Source organism: Cryptomeria japonica, chromosome 3, assembly GCF_030272615.1.
Source record: "Cryptomeria japonica chromosome 3, Sugi_1.0, whole genome shotgun sequence".
NCBI lineage: Eukaryota > Viridiplantae > Streptophyta > Pinopsida > Cupressales > Cupressaceae > Cryptomeria > Cryptomeria japonica.
In genome coordinates this window covers 376,364,321-376,384,663 of record NC_081407.1, presented here as the reverse complement: position 1 = coordinate 376,384,663, position 20,343 = coordinate 376,364,321, and the positions used below count along the sequence as shown (strand labels likewise).

The window sequence follows — 20,343 nt, the reverse complement described above, 5'->3', positions numbered from 1 at the left end:
AAAATCCTAACGATGGATCATAGGGTGTAATCCAAAAAGTTGATGCAAAAAATCCTACATAGTTGAATCCAAAAACAAAAAATAAGAATTGCAACGAGGTATGGAAATCTAGTCAGCACATTTTTCACTTGCCTCCGAAACAATAATAAATAATTTTATTACAATACTACAAAGACAAGTATTCCCACTATGACACTTATTTTTTATTACTTTAGTAGGGAAAGGGCCCTGAACCATTACAACAACAACAACAACAACAACAGAGAGTAGTAAAAAAACCCTAGGCATCACATAGCTAGGCACCCAACATAGAACAAAGATGCTAGCCTTCAAAAGTAATAAAAAATATATAGACTAAAGTAGCAGCCCCTATTAATCCTACCATACTTCCTACAATAAGGACTAACTAAACTAACAAATAACTGAGTAAAGTAGACAGTAACAACAGTTCTCGGATTCAAAAATAATAATAACAGTCTTAGGGGTCTCACAAGCCCAATAAACCATAAGCCTAGAGACTTAATAATGAGCATCATAAACCAAAAAGTAAAACAAATAGAACTATCTAAAACTATATTAATAGCAAAAAACAACATCACAATCGCACCACCTAAGCAACAACCTAATTGTCCCTAATGAGATTCCACTTTTCGACTAGTCTTTTCATTTGCTCCTACCATGCCTCTTGGTTCTAGATGACACTTGTTTTCCCTTAGATTAAAAGATTTTTAAATTTTAATTTATTCTGAAATCCTGTACTTTTTAATTGTATCACTACTTACATATAGAAATAGAATGTAGTAAATAGTAAAAGACACTCTGACATAAGAAAGAAGAAACTTCTTTTAATAATATTTAAATATTTATTCTTTAATTTTATTTACTAAATGAACAACAAGAGGTAGGGTCTCACCTAATTTCTTTCCACATAAACCTAGAGGACCTAACCTAACCTTTCACATAAGTGTGCAATTACAATGGCAAGATGACTGACTATATGCCTATACTAGTAGTTAACCAATAATACGAGGTAGAACCTTCATGCAATTACAATAATTTTATTTACTAAGTCAATAGTAAGGAGGGCCTCACCTCTCTCCACCTAAACATGGAGGTCCTAACCTAACCTTCCACATGAACATGCAATTACAATAGCAAGATAACTATGACATTTGTTTCTCACTAGATTAAAAGATTTTTAAATTTTAATTTATTTTAAAATCATAGTTTTTCTTAATTGTATCAAGACTCTTGCACATTAAAATAGATAATAGTAAATAGTTAAAAACACTCCAACATAAAAAAGAAGAAACTTCTATTAATATTATTTAAAATTTCATTCCTTAATTTTATTTAGTAAACCGACAACAAGAGAGGGCCTCATCTAACTTTCCCCGTAAATATGAAGGGCCTAACCTAACTTTTCAGATAAACATACAATTACATTGACAAGATGACTGACTATATGTCTATATAGTAGTTCACCTAACTTTTAACATAAACATATAATTGTGACTGATTAAATGTATGTATAGTAGTTCACCTAACCTTTAACCTAAACATACAATTGCAACTGATTAAATGTCGATATGATAGTACACCAAACCTTTCACATAAATGTGCAATTAAAATGACAAGATGACTGACTAATAGTTAACCAATAAGAAGAGGCAGAACCTTCACACAATTACAATAGCAATTAGTAGTTTTTCTCCCAACTGTACATCCACCCTTATGATGGGTTGTCGGTGGTGAGCTTCCAGGAGGGAAAAGCAGAGATAGGAAACTTCTTTGGTAGGGTCAATCCAAACGTTTCCTCCCTATCCAAATCACCCTCCACATTCCAATGAAAGCAATGTATGAGCTGAGCCACAACCAAGTAAACAGAAGAAAGCCCCATGTAAATCCCAGGGCATCCTCTCCTTCCTGTTCCGAAAGACAACAATTCGAAGTGGTGGCCATTCACATCTATGCTTGAGGCAATAAATCTCTCGGGCTTGAATTCTAAAGGATCTTCCCAAACTCTTTCATCTCTTCCGATTGCCCAAACATTCACAAATAACCTTGTTTCTGGTGGAATGTAGTATTCTCCAACATTGCAACCCTGGGTGGACTCGTGTGCCATGAGCAAGGGCGCTGGTGCATGTAGTCGAAGAGTTTCCTTCACCACACATCGCAAGTAGTGTAAGCTTACCAGATCACTCTCTCTTACCATACGATCTCTTCCAACCTTTAATTCAATCTCCTCTTGTGCCCTTGACATTGCTTGAGGGTTTCTCAACAGCTCAGTCATTGCCCATTCTATAGTTGTGGTAGATGTCTCTACTCCAGCAATTAACATATCCTGCGAAAGAATTGAACTCGTTTTGTTAGTGAGGTCTACGCAGAAATATGGCAATTGGGTATGAACGAAATGAATACTTCCACAATTTGACAATACTAAAGAGCTAGTAGTTTCTGAGGGTCCATGACAATTACTGACCGTGATGATTGCTTTCATGTGAAGCCGAGAGACTTGTATCTCCGCACTTCCGATCTCAGCCATGTCCAGCATCACGTCCACAATGTCCGATTTTTCCGACTTTTTTACCCTTCTTCGCTCAATGTGCTCATCGATGAGCTTGTCAGCAAACTCATCAAATACCTTATTATGGCATGCATGCGGCGGCAGTAGCCTTCCCAATCGAGGAAAGCAAGAGAGGGAATGAAGTCTCCCGGAACAATTACTCCCGTCAGATGCATAATCTCAGCCACCATCTGTGAAAACTCCTGTCCTCCGCTGAGTTGATGGTCGGAGTAACTTGTCCCTGCAAACATTCTGCACACGATGTTGAGTAAGACGGAAAAGATATGCTTCCTCAGATTGAAGAGGCGCACGCCTTGCTGGCTCTCCTCCCACACAGATCTGACCGTGGCGGACACCTCTTCCTCCCTCACCCACCTGAATGACTCCGTTCTCTTGGGCGTCAGCAATTCGATTGTGCACAGCTTTCTCATCTGCCGCCACTACTCTCCGTAAGGGGATTGCGCCACGTCTCTGCGCTCGTAGGTCATGTACCTGCCCGCCGATGTAGGGGGCCTGTTGGCGAAGATCAAAATCATGGGTTTTAAGAAACTCTTTGGCCATGGCAGGAGAAGAGACCACCACCGTACTTGGTTGCCAGCTTAGCCAGAGTAGGAAAATAGGTAGGATTGAATGAGTAAGCTCTCAAAGTAAAAGGCATTCAAGCCGAGCGTGAAGCGTGGCATCTGATGCGTCTTTCGCGGGTGCATAAATTCCAAGCAATTAAAACTGTTCAGTTTGAAACGCCATTTCCGACGGGGCATCTCTGTCTTCTAGACATAAACTAGCAATCGCACCTTGGTGTGCAATAGATACATCAATAAAGGTACAAAATGTTAATTAAAAAAAAATCGGTTTATTTTTTTAAAGCTTAATTCATAAGTCATTTAGAAAACTAGCATATATACCTTATATTTTAATCTTATTTTATATAAGATTAAATAGATTAAATTAAAATTTAAGGTATATATGCTAGTGGGAGTGGCACCATGCAACATAGAAAACAGAAAATAAATCAATATATATAACTATATAGTATCTTTTTATTAAAAAAAAATTATATTATAATATTATAATATTATTACACAAAGTTGAGGTTATGAACTGAAATCTGGAACATTTTGAAGGATGTTGAACTCAATGAACAATTGGTTTCTGCGACTCATGTGGTTGAAATAGAGGAGAATTTGGCAATTATTCTCTAGTATCTAGGGAGTTATCCCCTTTCTTTCAATAACACTTATTAATAAAAAAATAATATTACTATTATATACAGATATATGAAATTTTATATAATATAATATTATTATATTATTACGCAGAGATATATGAAATTTAATATATCTATTTAGACCATTTTTTAATAATATATATGTGTTGCAAGATCAAAGCAAATACTAAAATCTAAGATATATTAAACTATGTTTAATGATAATATAAAACTTTATATAATCGCGAGGATTATGATTATGGTTAGCCTTAGGGTTAAGGTTTGCATCATGGTTTGGATTAGGTATATGATTAGGGTTAGGGTTTACTATTAGCGTTATGATAATGGTTAGGGTTTATATCATGGTTAGGGTTAGCATCAATGTTAGGGTTTAGTTTTGGTTTAGGATTATGGTTAGCGTTAGGTTTAAGAATTACAATTAAGATTATTGCTAGGGTTAGGGTTATAGTTACAGTTTAATATTATAGTTAAATTTATAGTTAGGGTTAGGGTTTAGTGTTAGGGTTACAATTATGTTTATGGTTTACATCAAAGTTAAGGTTAGGGTAATCATAATTACAGTTAGGGTTAGGGTTAGAATTATAACTGGGGGTATGGTTAGGATTAGGATCTGGTTTATGGTTATGTTTTGGATCAAGGTTAAGGTTAGTATTATGGTCAGAGTTAAGGTTTATATCATGGTTAGGGTTAGGATTATGATAATGGTTAGGGTGTATATCATGGTTAGGATTAACATCAAGGTTAGGGTTTGGGTTTTTTTTAGGATCATGGTTAGGGTTAGGGTTTATGATTATGATTATGATTATGATTATGATTATAGTTAGGGTTAAGGTTTAGTGCAAAGGAACTTAAATTTATGGTTAGGGTTTAGTGTTAGGGTTACAATTATGTTTAGGGTTTACATCAAAGTTAGGGTTAGAATTAGGGTTATGGTTCAATTACATTAAAGTTAGGGTTAAATTGGTATTAAAGTTCAATTAGGATTAGGGTTTGGGCTAGATTAAGGTTAGGAATAGATTAGGATAAAAGTTCAATTTGGGTTAGGGTTAAGTTTAGGATTATTGTTAGGGTTAGGGTTTAGGATTATGGTTAGGTTAGAGTTAGGATTAGGGTTAGGGTTAAGATTAAGATTAGGGTTATAGTAAATTTTATTGTTTACATCATGGTTGACATTAAGGTTAGGTTTAGGAATATTGGTAGGGTTAGGGTTAGGGTCATAGTTAGGATTATGGCTATGGTTAGGGTTTACATGAAGCTAGGGTTAGGGTTAAGGTTTGGGGTAGGGTTAGGTTTAATGTTAGGGTTAGGATTCAGGTTTGGGTTATTATTAACACCATGGTTAGAGTTAGGTTTAGGCTTAGAGTTAGGGTGAGGATTATTGTTAGGGTTAGGGTTTAAGATTAAGGATAGTGATAGGGTTATGGTTAGGGTTAGGATTCAGGTTAGGGTCATTATTAACATCATGGTTAGATTTAGGTTTAGGCTTAGAGTTAGGGTAAGGATTCTAGGGTTAGAGATTAAAATTAAGGATAGGGATAGGTTTATGGTTTGGGTTAGGGTTTAGGGTTACAATTATAATTAGGGTTAGAGTTGAAGATTATAATTAGTGATTATAATTAAAATTAGGGTTAGAGTTAGGGTTATAATTATAATTAGGGTTAGGGTTATGGTTAGGTTTATAATTAGGGTTAGGGTTATAATTAGGGTTAGGGTTAAGATTGGGGTTAGTCTTGGTGATTATAATTAGGGCTAGAGTTAATATGGTTAGGATTAAATAATTTGGGTTAGGGTTAAGGTTAGGATTGGGGTTAGTCTTAGTGATTATAATTAGGATTAGGGTTAAAGAATATAATTAGTAATTATAATTAGGGATAGGGTTACAATTATAATTAGGTTTAGGGTTAGGATTAGGGTTAAGATTTCAATTAAAGGTAGTATGTGATGATAGCTATAAGAGTTAGGATTTGGGTTTGGGTTAGGGTTAGGGTTATAATAGGGTTAGGGTTAGATATATAGTCAAGTTTAGGGTCATTATCAAGTTAGGGTTAGGATCTAGATTAGAGGGAGTCATAGTATTATACACAAAATAATAGTTATAATTGGTTTTAGTTAACGATTAGGGTTATTATTATAGGATAATGCCTAGGGTAAGGATTGAGGGTCAATTAGAATTAGTGTTAAAGTTAGGACTATTAGGATTCTCAAAGATACTGAGAGGGGGGGGGGGTGAATGAGTATCTTGCCAGTTAACAAATTTTCTAACCTTATTAAATAAATTGTATTCCAAAATAGTGTACCGGTAAACAAGAATTAATGCAGTAAATATGAACAATAAACACAACATAACATAATATTTTTAACGAGGAAACTCGGTGTGGGAAAAACCTCGGTGGGATTTATGACTCACAATATTCACGCACTGGCCAATGAATAGATATTACTTACAATAGGGGCCTGTACATGCAGGAAGGCCAACTACCTAAAGCTCACTGCTTAATTACAAACACAAGTCTCACTGACTTACAAGATGGATTATGAAAATCCAATATAATGTACTACTTTAGTTCAACATCTGTTATGCCAGGTTTAGTATGGGTTTAAACTCTTACAACTACCATAAACCTTACTCCAAAATCTAGCTTAATATTTCCTCATCATATCCATCTATCATGTATATCTTATTTCTTCTCTTTTTAATGATCTCCAAGATCTCATACTTATATATAAGTCTTATTACAATATCCTATGTCAACTTACAAAATGATATTACAAATAAATACAATATGCAATAAACAAAATCTTGTCGTCTAGGCTGTCAGTAATCATTTTGTCGCTATCAGTGAACTATCTGCCGGTATAGAGTCTACCGGTGTTGGTACCATAGGATTGCAAGGTTGCCATCAATGACAATACCTTAAATCATGTACAATTATCATTGGAGTGTGCAATACCAACAATCTCCCCCTTCAGAATTGATGGAAACACCCATGAGAAAAATTCTAAAATGTATCCAAAATTTGAAGTCCAAAAATCTTACCAAAAATTGTGCCAAGACTGTGTGCTCCCCCTGAGCAGATGATCTCTCCTGTCCATCATTTTTCTCATCTCTACAACTCCCCCTTTGACATCAATGACAAAGCCTATCAGAAATGTCAACTGAGTGTAGTTCTTATCTGGAACCCTGTAACTGGTTGGTTACAATCTGAAATAGATCTGCCAATGCAAAATTCAAGCTCTAACTAAACCTTTCACTATCCTTCAATGTTGCTTCAGTCCTTTGAATTGTACCGATGAGAATGTGCATTTTCTCTTCCGATGTATTTAGTCTTGGAACAAGTGCCTCTGAGATATCTTTTCTCGAAAAGATGAGGTTGTCAAGTTTAGGACCAAGTTTGCACTTAAGCTCTTTTGCCTTGAACTTTATTCTTTCCTTCTCTTTTTCAAATTTTTCAATTTTCTCCTCAAAACCTACTATTTCCTGCTCTATAATGGATATGGGTTCAGATGAACCGATGAGATTATCAGGTATATCATTTATTTCTTTCCAGTTTCTGCTAATCTCCTTGTCTATATCAACTGTCAAAATATTAGTTTTACATGTGTCCCTGTACAACTCTTTAAATTCCATTATTGTTTTTCTAAGTGCCAGTAATAGGGTATCAATGTGTCCCATGCACTTCTTTATTGACTCATCAAAGAATTTTTCTTTTTGTTTATTAATTTTCTCACTAAATGTTTCCTCATTAATCTGATCAATTGTTAATAGATTGCCAGTGATATACTTAGACAATGTGTCTAATTGGCTCAAAGAATATTTATTGTCCACATTGTACTTGGGTGCAATCAATTTCAAAATAGGAATTGTATCATCAATAGCCCTGTAAACAAGTGCATTGCAATCTGTTATTTTCTTATCTAATTCCATAATAGCTATCCTCTTTGCATCAAGTCTCCTATACAAGTCACTCGGTAAATCATCTACAACTTCTATCAAAAATTTATTGTAAATGTCTAAGTGTAGAATGATACCAACTGTTATGATTCCCAAAGATACTAAGAGGGGGGAGGGTGAATCAGTATCTTGCTGGTTAACAAATTTTCTAACCTTATTAAATAAATTGTATTCCAAAATAGTGTATCGGTAAACAAGAATTAATGCAGTAAATATGAACAATAAACACAACATAGAAAGCACACCATAACACAAGATTTTTAACGAGGATACACAGTGTGGGAAAAACCTTGATGGGATTTGTGACCCACAATATTCACTCACTGGCCAATGAATGGATATTACTTACAATAGGGGTCTGCACATGCAGGAAGGCCAACTGCCTAAAGCTCACTGCTTAATTACAAACATAAGTCTCACTGACTTACAAGATATATTATGCAAATCCAATATAATGTACTACTTTAGTTCAGCATCTGCTATGCCAGGTTCAGTACCGATTTAAGCTCTTCAAACAACCATAAACCTTACTCCAAAATATTCTTTAATATTCGCTCATCATATCCATCTATCATGTATATCTTATTTCTTCTTTTTTAAATGATCTCCAAGATCTCATACTTATATATGAGTCTTATTACAATATGCCATGTCATCTTACAAAAAGATATTACAAATAAATATAATATGCAATAAAGAAAATCCTGTTAGCTAGGGTGTTGGTAATCATCTTTGTCACTGTTGATGAACTATCTGCTGGTGTAGAGTCTATTGTTGCCATCAATGACAATACCTTCAATCACCTACAATTCTGATTGGAGTGTGCAATGCCAACAAGGACTAGGCTTTAATTAGGATTAGGATTAGTATTACAAATAAATTAAGGTTAGACTTAGTGTTATGACTCAGGAAGGGTTAGGATTTAAGGATAAAGCATGTTGTTACATTTAGGGTTGTATAATAAATCTGTGTTTCAAGGTTAGCATTCGGGTTTAATTAGGGTTATGGGTTATGTTAGCATAATGATTAGGGATAAGATAAAGGTTATGTTGGATTTCTAAATAAGGTTAATTTAGTGTTACATGGTTCAAGTTCAAACTAGGGTTTAGTAATTATGTTTTGAGTTAATTTTATGGTGAGGTTATTATAAAGGTTCAGTTACAGTTAGTGCTAGAGTTTAATTATGGTTATAATTAGCATTGTGATTCAATTAGATTAGGATTAGGGATAAATTAGTATTAGACTTCAATTAGGATTAGGGTTTGGGATCAATTGGGGTTAGGATTAGATTTTAATTATAATTAGAGTTCAGTTAGGGTTAGTGTTAAATTTAAGGTTGGGGTTTAATTATGGTTACTATTGAATTAGGTCCAGGGTTAAGTTTAAGAATAGGGTTCAATTATGTTAGATTACAGTTCAATTTGTAGTTAGGGTTCAAATTTATGATTAGAGTTGAGTTTAGGGTTAACATTCAATTAGAGGGATTAGGGTTAAGGGTTAAGGTTATAGTTAATTAGAATTAAGGTTTGGTTGTGAAAAGGGTTTAATTATATTTAGGGTTAGGATTAGAGGTAAATTAGGGCTATAATTCAATTACATTAAGGCTAGGTTTAAATTAGGATTAGGGAAATGTGTAAGATGATGGTTTAGGGTGAAGATTAGCATAATGGTTAGGGGTTATGTTTGTGACACCTTATCATTAGGATATACATAATGGTTAGGGTTAGGGCTAGGGTTAATATTATGTTTAGGGTTCGGATTTATGATTATTGTTAGGGTTATGATTTACATCATGGTTAGGGCTAGATTTATGTGCTCTAGTTGTAGGAACACCTCTCAGATTGGTTTAAGGGTTAGGGCTAGGGTTATGGTGAATATTAGGATATAAATCATGGTTAGGATTAAAGTTAGTAATATTTTTTAGGCTTAATGTTAGCATTATTTTTAGGGTTAGTGTTTGTGATTATAGTTAGGGTTAGGGTTTACATTAGAATAAGGTTTATGGTAGGGTCATGGTTAGCTTTTAGTATTATGGTTAGAATCATGATTAGGGTAAGGGTTATAGCTAGGATTTGGGTAAGGGTTAGGATTGCGATAATGATTATGATTCAATTACATTAGTGTTAAGATTAAATTTGAGTTAAATTCCAATTGGGTATATTATGGTTAGGATTAGAATAGGATTTGAGTTTAATTAGGTGTAGGGTTAAGTTTATGGATAGGGCTCAATTAAAATTAGTTTTCACTAATGAATAGGGTTCAATTACGGTTAGATTAGGTTTCAATTTGTAGTTTAGGGTCAGGGTTCAATTAGATAAAGATTCGGATATTATTGATTTTAGGATTTGATTATTGGAAGAGTTTAACTATAGTTAGAGTAAGTATTAGAATTCAATTAGAGTTATAATTAGGGTCTACGCTAGAAATGAGTTAGACTTAAGGTTAGTGTTAGAGGTAACCTATGGAACCTAATTGAGCACTTACCTTAATCCTAACTCTAGATCTAATTCTAATTAAGACCTAACCATAAATAAATCATCAATTTAAACATAACTCTAGTTAAACCCTAACCTAAAATTAATTAAATAATAATGTTATCTAATTTAGCCTTGATTAAACTATAAAATATTTCAACCCTAACCCTAATATTAACTCTTACCCTATAGAATCATAATCCTAAGTAAACACTAATCCTAAATCTAATTGTACTATGAATTAGCTCATTCTTGAAGTTCTCCTCATATGAACTACAAATATTTGATGTGCTCCTCATAAGAACTACATGTTGGCAATTGACACACGTTGGATTCATTTTGTTGTCATTGATGGCAACAAGATTTGATATGAATCATTTACCAACATTATGAGGCATTTATTGATAGACATCGACTTTGGAGCATTCAAAGCTACATTGGCACCAACACCGACATCCCACACTTCAGGAAGCCGACATGAAGGAAGATTTATTTAGAAAATCATTTTTTAATTATTATATAAAGCTGAAATTGTATATCTTTTGTAATACATTGTAAGCTGACATAAGGCATATTGTTGGTATGGGTATATATAGGTCAGTATGTTAGGACATTATGACAGATAGATGTGATATCAAATCATTAAGGGTTATGCAAGGATAGAACTTGTAAATATTGTGGAATGCGAAGATCATTTTGTATGTAAATGTTGTATCATGCAATGATCTATTAATGTTTTGTAAGACATTCATGGAGGGAAGGTAATACCGATAGTATTGTTCAGGTTTTATGAACTAGTATAGAGAAAAGCTATAACCAGAACTCTATTTGGCATAGAAGATTCATTTTGTGAGTTCATTTTCATTATTTTTCTTCAGTAGAAGCCTCTAGTTAGTGAGGCTCTTTAGTGATGAGTAGTGTGCTCTAGGCAGTGTGCCTTCCTGCATGTGCAAGCCCCCATTATATGTAATATATTTCATATGACCAGTGAATTGATATTGTGCGTGACAAATCCCACCATGGTTTTTCCTCTTTGAGGTTTTACATGTATAAATTTTGTGTGTTATGGTGTTCATTCATGTGGCTGATTCATTTGATTCAAGTTATATGTTTATTTGTTTACTGGTTTATATGTGTTTGGCATAAAATCATAAAATCTTATCTTACCGACAAAACACTGATTCACCCCCCCTCTCAGTGTTCTTGGATCCCAACAATTGGTATTAGAGCCTTGTACCTCAGAAAAAGTTTAACAGCTTGAGGAAGATCCTAAAACTAGAATCTTTAGGAATGGTTATGGAGAAACAACTTGAGATGGCTCTTGAGGATTATGATGCTGAAAGGATTAAGAACCTAAAACTGCAATATGAACTAAATTCTATAAATGAATTTATTCTTGTCCTCCAAGAAGGGTTATCATCTACTCAAGCTAGAAGGAAGGAACTTTTGCAAAAACAAGATGATGATAATGCTCTCAAGGAATAATGTCAGAAACTGAGTCAAGAAAACATGCTCATGCGAAATGAAATGCAAGACCTAACAATGAGGATGTCTAAGGATATTGAGGATAGAAATAAGAAAGAAGAAAATCTTGCTACATCTCTAATGAACAAATCTGAGGAATGTGACAGATTGGCCCATGAGAATGATATGTTGAAAACTAGTTTGGTGCAATCCCAAAATAATGAACAAGAACTTGAAGGACAAGTAATATCTCCGAGAGATGATTTGACTACTGCAAGTGAGTACAAAGAAAATTTTACCAAATTAGTATTGCACAATTAAATGACTTGTTGAAAAGACAAAGGAATACTGATGATTCTAGAGGACTTGGATTTGTACAAGGTGAAAGCTCTGGTACTCCAGATCAAAAAATTGGTGTGCAAAACTCATCAGAACAAAGGATACTGGTAAGGAAATCTAATGCTTCTAAATTCAATTGTAGATGTTTTGTTTGCAACAAATTTGGGCATATGGCTAAGCAATGTAGAAATAGAGAAATCCAAAACAACAATTCTATTCCGATCAATGCACAAATTGCAAGAAGTATGGTCATAAGTCAGAGGACTGCAAAATGAATGTTAAATGTCATGCATGAGGAAAGTTTGGATATTTTCCTAATCACTATAGGTCAAGGATTGATACTAGATTTGTCAAAGCAATTCAGAAGAATAATGTTACATGTTATGCATGCAACAAAATAGGTCATATTGCTAAGTACTGCAGAAGAAAGACTCAACTGCTTAGCAATGATAAAGATAATGAGAAAGTAAAGCAGAAGGTAGATGAAATACAACAAGATCACACAAAGAGATGGGTTAGAAAATTTTAAGGACCAAGTGGAGATGGATCTACACTAGTTACTCCATCGATAGAACAGGGTATTTCTCCACTGACAGGAAATTCCACCAATAACTGAGGCATAAGCCTTACGGGTTGGTAAAGTCATTGCAAAATCTTTCATATTACTATGGAGGAGATCTAAGGAGATTTGGAGAGTTTTTTTCATCATTAATGAAGGTTCACTTGACACAAGACTGTGAAAACCAGCATTCGGTAGGGTTGTTGGTGAAGCATTTATTACATTGAAAGATTAGGGTTTTCTTCATTAATAAAAAGGATAAGTGGATTAATTTTCACTCACTGAGCATTCAAGTGTTTAGAGCAAAGAAAGGGAAAATTTTAGGCAAATTAAGAGTGTACAAAGGCATTGTGAAAGGATTTTGAGCAATTATCTGAGAAGCACTCAATCTTCCAACTGACATTCACTTTCAGGTATTCCTCGAAATGGCATCTAGATTTTCAGCTCCTACTTTCATTGCAAACACCACTATTGTAGAGGTTAAGGATAGGCTGAGGCCCATATTCAAGGAGGTTCCCCAGATTGCTAAGAAGGAAGACTCTATGGGAGCATTTTCTACAGTTCCTAATGACATGATGTATGTTGAAGACATAAGGGCATACATTCACTAAACCCTAGAGGATCTAGGCATAGAGGAGATAAAAAGTATGTATCAATCTGTGATAATGGGTAGCTCCAGAACCATCAAGATGAAATTCAAAGCAATTGAGGATCTAGGGTTAACCAGTATTCTATACATACCAAAATTCAAGGATGAGGTCATCAAATACATTTTGAGTAGGGTTCATAACTAGTTTATCTAGCTGGATGGGCCTTACATGATTACCATGAGGCTATTCAAGTGGTCACCGACATACCCAAGGTCAGTCAAGAACCTGGCAAGAAACTTTCCAACTCAGAGGTAGAGAAACTCACTGGTGCAAGTCATGATCACAAACCAATGAGGATCAACACAATCACTGACACTGATGTAAAATTTCAAACATGATAATTGGTTATATGGAAACTCAATCTAGCCAATTGAATTTCATTTCTAATTCATACATTCATGCAGCATATCAAATGTTAAGGATTAATGCAAATTATGATCTATGTGAATGGTTGAGGAGTGAGTTAATGATAAATCTTGGAAATATTAAGGGAGTTAAGAAAGGAACTTTTAGATATGGTAATCTCATTGTATGTCTGATGCTTTACTTCATGAATGTGCTACCTTGTCTTGGAAAGAAGCATTGGCCACATGACATACTGGTAGGTATGCATATTAAGGAAGAAATCATCGGTCTTGGTACAAGCAGAGATGAAAAACTTTGGGGTTACTTCAAATCATTTCAGGTAAACATGAGGCAGAGAGAGGTTATCAAAGAACATTGTAGAGAAATACTCCACTAACATTTGTTTCATGGTAAAAAAGGATGAAACCCTTATGGAGGTAGTTGAAGCTAGGATCATCTATATCACAAAGCTTGGATATGAGGTGGATGACAACATCCTGGACCGCTATGCCCAAATCCTGCTAGATGCCCCATTGGATGACAAAAAAGAGCATTTTGGCCCAACACAAGAGAAGGATTTTGAAGTCAAAACTGGGTTTTAATAGGAAGAGAAGGGAGAAGAAAATAGAGAAGATGTTTACATTTTTGTAAAATGTCTTGCACAGAATAGACACTGAAATGGGTTTTGGATCTAAACCGGTAGGAGAATTGACAGTGGCTAGTACTCTGGAAGTGAAGAAGCTCGAAGCTTTCATTTCCCCCATCACCTCTGATTCTAACCCTGAGGACAATGAACGTTTATCTTTCAGAAGGGTATAGAAGAAGAAGGAAGACTAGCCATTGCTAGAGCAGAAGAAGGCAGAGCCTAGGAGGAGACTTGTCTAATAGGTAACAAAACCTACTGCACCCCCACATCTGGCAAGGAAGGCTACACAAAAGAGGAAACAAGTCACATCTACTCCGACTACCCCAAGCAAAAAGAAGAAGAGTGATGTTACTGAGTCTGGTAAGGCCAAAATGATCTATGCTGAGCTGATTGATAAAATTACCAAAGATGGAATTTTTAAAAATGTATCTATGTGTTATGAGAATTTGAGCAGAATGAGATAGAAGAGGCAATTTTGTTACATATAGACATTTATAAGAAATCCTTAGTAGAAATTTTGAAGGAAATACCTCTATATTTGTATAATAAACTAGATGCTAGAAGACTTGATGTTGTGAAGAGGGATAGGGAGATCAAAGAAGTAGAACTTTTGACTGTATGTGATGCTATTAGTAATGATGAAATGAAGAGATGTATAGATGTTTCTAATAGGATAGTTTTTAGTAGTGAACCTCGGTAGATAAGTTTAATGATGGGTAGAGTTACTAAAGTAATCAATGAGACCAGTGAAGGTTGGGTGAAATTCTTCTAGAATAATCCAAATTTCTTACATCTAAGGAAGAGTTTGTTAAGGCTACAATTTCCACCATTCCTGACAAATCAAAAAGGAAAGGTATTTTGGGTAGTTCAACTCCAATTTTGACACAAATGGTAGTAACTATAGATATACAAAATCAATCGACTAAGGAGAGTGTACAGTTCATATCGACAAAAACCATTTTTAAGGAAGGAAATGTACAGGTTACGAGACATATTATGGATAATACTCCACCAATACTAACTGACACTGCACCAAGTTGCAAAGCCACCGATGCTAAAGAGGATAACGTAGAGGAAATTGAGTCTACATTAATAGTTAATATTGAATCCTTGGAAAAGGTTTTGGCAATTGATACTTCTCAGGTTGAGAAGAAATCAGTCACTAAGATGAGTCCAACTGAAATGATGATGATGGCTACTTAGAAATTATTAAAGGAAGGTATTGCAGACAAGGTAATAATTGATCGATCCATTTCATTGTTGCACAATCCTTGATTATAAAATTGAAGATGGAGCAAGCCCTTTTGGCAAGCTCAAAACACTAACAGATCATATTTGTCATAATTTTCAATCACTCAGGTGGATAGAAGACCGACAGGGTTTAGAAATATTTATGACAATTAAAAGAGCATCTTTTGATCAAATCATAGAAATAGAGAAAAACAAAATTGAAGCTAAACTCATTCTTGTTGAGGTTTGTTTAAAACAGTGTACAAATATCTATAGAGTTTGTTGTAACATAGAAATTCTTACAGCTAATGTAGATGGCAAATTGAAGGAGTTGTATGAGGAGATATCTAACATTGCAAATTCTTTTGATGGATTAACATCACTGACAACATCTGTTGATGGGAAAATTTTATCCTTGGAGAACAAATTTTTTTCTTTGGAGAAGGAGAAAGATAAGATCATTCTGACAACAAGGAGTCTTAGAGGACTTGTAAGTCCCATATTAAATTCATTGGGTGTACATAAGAGAGAGTGTATGGCCCATATTAAATTCATTGGGTGTACATAAGAGAGAGTGTATGGACATGATTGCTAAACCCACACCAGCAGAAGTCAAAGAGAAGGAAACATTGGCACACTTACTAAGTGCACTAGTATCCATTTATGAAACTTTTAAAACTGGCTGGGATACATATGTTCAGTTATTGGATAAGGCTTACCCAGAAATTTAGAGGATAGTCAAGCTCTGGTAAAATTAACAGTAGTTATTCATTCTTTTGTTCTGAATTCTTTCAATTCTTTCACTGACCTTTGGAATTGATGCCAAAAGTGGAGTGTATATATATGAAAAATATCACAAAAATCAAATAGGAACACATTGAAAGGATATCAGAATATCAAGAGGAGTCTATTGCTCAGGGGGAGCATACCGACAGGGAATCCATTTTTCACATAAGTGTTGCCATCAATGCTGAAGGGGTAGATTGTTGGCAATTGACACTAATTGGACTCATTTTGTTGTCATTCATGGCAACAAGATTCTATATAGCAACAAGATTTGATAGGAATCATTTACCAGCATTATGAGGCATTTACCAACAGACACCGACTTTGGAGCATTTAGGGCTACATCGACACCGATAACATCACTGACACCGACATCCCACACTTCAGGAAGCTGACATCAAGGAAGATTGTTTTAGAAAATCATTTTGTAATTATTATATAAAGATGACATTGTATATCTTTTGTAATGCATTGTAAGATGACATAAGGCATATTGTTGGTATGGGTATATATAGGTCAGTATGTTAGGACATTATGACAGATAGATGTGATATGAAATCATTAAGGGTTATGCGAGGATAGAACTTATAAGGATTGTGGAATGCAAAGATCATTTTGTATGTGAATGTTGTATCATGCAATGATCTGTAAATTTTTTGTTAGATATACATGGAGGGAAGGTAATACTGGTAGTAGTGTTAAGGGTTTATGAACCGATACAGAGCAGAGTTATAACTGAAACTCTATTTGGCATAGCAGATGCATTTTGTGAGTTCATTTTCATTGTTTTTCTTAGCAGAAGCTTGTAGTTAGTGAGGCTCTTTAGTGATGTGCAGTGTGCTCTAGGCAGTGTGCCTTCCTGCATGTGTAGGCCCCCATTATATGTAATATATTTTCAGATGGCCAGTGAATTGATATTGTGGTTCACAAATCCCACCATAGTTTTTCCTCTTTGAGGTTTTCCATATATAAATTCTATGTGTTATGGTGTTGATTCATGTGGATGGTTCATTTGCTTCAAGTTATATGTTTATTTATTTATTGGTTTCTATGTGTTTGGTATAAAAGCATAAAATCTTATCTTATCGACATAACACTAATTCACCCCTGGCCCCTCTCAGTGTTCTTGGATCCCAACACTACAAACCCTTGATGTAAAAGTATTGTAAATATTTGATGTGCTTCTCATATACGAATCTTTTAATATACAAAAAGATATTGTAAGATTAGATAATATGATAATCTTACATTGATTTAAGTGGATTATAACATAAATCCATATACTCTCTAAATTCAATGTCAAACATCAAAAGGAAATAATAATAGATGACTATACTAAGTAGAGATAATTCACGTTTCCTTTTACTCAATTCTACAGTGATGAAACCATTAATTTGAGGATCCTAATGTTATAAAAATGAAAACACATATTATCGTAGTTGCATTCTAATATATATATTTTAAACAACTTTAAAGTAAAATAGCATAACACTTTTATACTAAATAATAATAGTAAATTAATATTATCAAATAGTAATTTGAATTTCTATTTTTTATCATATTTATATTCAAATATATATTATTATATTTCTTTGAACTGAAGTTAAACTTATATTGTGTATCCTTATATGCATAAATAATTTAACTCTAAATAGTATCCTTCTAAGTTGTTTTAAACCAATCAATAAATAGTTTTATGATAATTTTGAAATAAAATCTTTCTAAATTTTATTGTAGATATATAAGCAACATTTCTATTTTATCTTGTAAATCACTACAAATTCTAACGATAGATTAAATTTTTTTTTTAATTTTTTTAAATGAATCATCAATCAATTTTCAAATAAATTTAAAACTATGATCTAGATTTAAATGAAAGCTTTGTATATTTTTCTAGAAATTCTAAGATCACATAATATGACAATCTTATATTGATTTAAGTGGAAACTTTCTATGTTTTTCTAGATATATATAAAAAAATTCTATTACATTTTGTCTTTTGGCATGCATATCATAAAAATTATAATCTACAACAAAGTGGAATTATAGTCGATCATAGTTTTGTTTAATTTCCAAAACATGACCCTAAAATTAGATAGTACAAAATAACCAATATATAAAATTAGAAAAACTTATTATGTGATAAAGCATAATTAAATAGCCTCTAAAAGAAATTTAAAAATGAAATAATATGAAGAACATTTAAAATTAGAGATATGAAATATTTGTCATTAAAATAAGACATAATCAATATAAGGTTGAAATTGAAGAAAAAAAAATTGAAAACAATTTTTAAACTAGAAGAAAATTTAAGGAAGCTTGCCAGAGAAAGACAGATAAATTTGTTCAGTTCACAATTACAATGTTATCTCTATGAATACTCTTGCCCAAAATAATTTTAAAAAAATTAAAAAACTAATAAAGTGAGTTTGTCTTGTAATCTTTAGAGACATTTTTTTTACCTCAAAAAAAGTTTTAGAAAATTGTAAGAAGACAAAAACAAAAATATAATTTTTTGTTGGATTCATTTTACTGTTTACATGATACACCTAAAAACATAGATGCAGGATTGTTGATTTGAGAGCTAGGATTTGGTGAAGACTGAAAATCTTGAATTTAGTTGCATATATACTAAAGATGCACAGTTTGATAAGGTCAATATATTCATCTCCAAATTGGACTAATTTTTTGTTGAATATTTCATGAATGACTATTGAATGTGTTAGCACATATTTCTATAAAATATTTTGTACTAGTTCTTTGATGTTTTATATGTGCATTTTCATTACAAGAGCATTTATTTTTGGATTGTATGTGCAGGAGGTATGCTGCAATACCAGGAAAAACTTACTGTAACTAGTTTTTCAGAATTGTCCAAGCACCACTAGAGCATGCTAAGGGTTGGCACTGAGTAGGAACTACACGAGGAAATTTCAACATGATAGCACTGGGATCCTTATAAGGCATTCTCTGGGCCTGTGTGATAGTCATTTATTAGCACATGTAAAGTTTCCATAAAAGGTTACAAGTGCAAGTGATATATGAAGAGGATCTTAATTTACATAATTATCAAATTTGAACTATTAGTGTAAGCTACCCCAATAAGACTAACGGCATAAATAATGAGAGAATCTATCGGCACGACTTAGACCAATCATTCTGAAGGAGAACCAAATGGAAGTCTAGAAGAAGTGTTTTATTGGCATAACCTACACTGATGAAGGATAATGTAAAGTAGATGGTGGAAATATCATTGGGTTGTCAAAAAATGTCATCTCGTGCTACTCCAATACCTAATGGGCTAAGTGACAAAGGTGGTGTCGTCGACATGACTTATTCCGCTGAGGAAATACCAAAAGGTAGAAATGCTAAGTCATCAGCATAACTCAAACCATCGGTGAAATGAGTTTTGGGTTGCGCCTATACCTGATAAGAAAGACAAAACTGAATATAGAGGAAGAAGTTATTGGCATGACTTACACCAACTAAGGAAAATATGGAGCAGATGTTTTGAAATCATTGAGATATTGGGAAACATAAGAAAAATCTACCCCGATACCCGATAGGGTAGATATCATGATGGATGGAAATGAGGTTTCATCAAGATAGCCTGCACCGAAGTAAGTGACTAAAAGAGTGACAAGGTAAATTCATCGGGATGACATCAGCCCTTTGGAGGAAGTTATTTTCCACTATGCTGATACTTGATGAGGAACCTGAAGCGGTTATCAGGAAGGAGACCTCATTGGGGGAGCATAAGCTGATGGATCTGAAAACAAATAGGCTGGAGCCTGATGTCATCAGGTCATCGGAGAAACACAGGAAGGGTTGTCCTGACACCTGATAAGCTTTGCAACATGATGAATCCAAGCTAAGGAAGAAGTTGGAAAAGTTGCACAGGAAAATAAAAAGTTGAAGGAAACAATGCAAAGCATAAGGACAAACACAACATGTGTTTTATTGACTAAACGATTTGAAAATGTATAGAAGGTATTGGAGCAATTCTAGATTGTTTACCAAAAAACCATGGATAACACATTATCACAGCAGAGGATCCTTGATAGCTTAAACATGCTACTGCAAGATCAGGCACTGAGTGACAAA

The 20,343-nt window shown here is 33.9% G+C and overlaps 1 protein-coding gene across 1 annotated transcript; it reads right to left on the bottom strand.

The window, feature by feature from the left end:
* Positions 1-1,574: 1,574 nt before the first annotated feature.
* LOC131874508 (cytochrome P450 71AU50-like) lies at positions 1,575-2,636 on the bottom strand. The gene is made up of 2 exons (XM_059217919.1): positions 2,483-2,636; positions 1,575-2,344 (listed from the first exon to the last, which is right to left on the bottom strand). Exons 1-2 carry the CDS (start codon positions 2,552-2,554, stop codon positions 1,733-1,735), a joined length of 684 nt encoding a protein of 227 aa, XP_059073902.1. The 5' UTR covers positions 2,555-2,636; the 3' UTR covers positions 1,575-1,732.
* Between the last annotated feature and the right edge of the window lie 17,707 nt (positions 2,637-20,343).

What these genes read in the sequence shown, in the direction of transcription:
- LOC131874508 (XM_059217919.1), bottom strand. Translation starts at nt 2,554, where the DNA reads ATGCTGGACATGGCTGAGATCGGAAGTGCGGAGATACAAGTCTCTCGG. An exon ending in ACATGAAAGCAATCATCACG is followed by an intron (nt 2,345 to 2,482) that starts GTCAGTAATTGT and finishes ATTCTTTCGCAG; the next exon opens with GATATGTTAATTGCTGGAGT.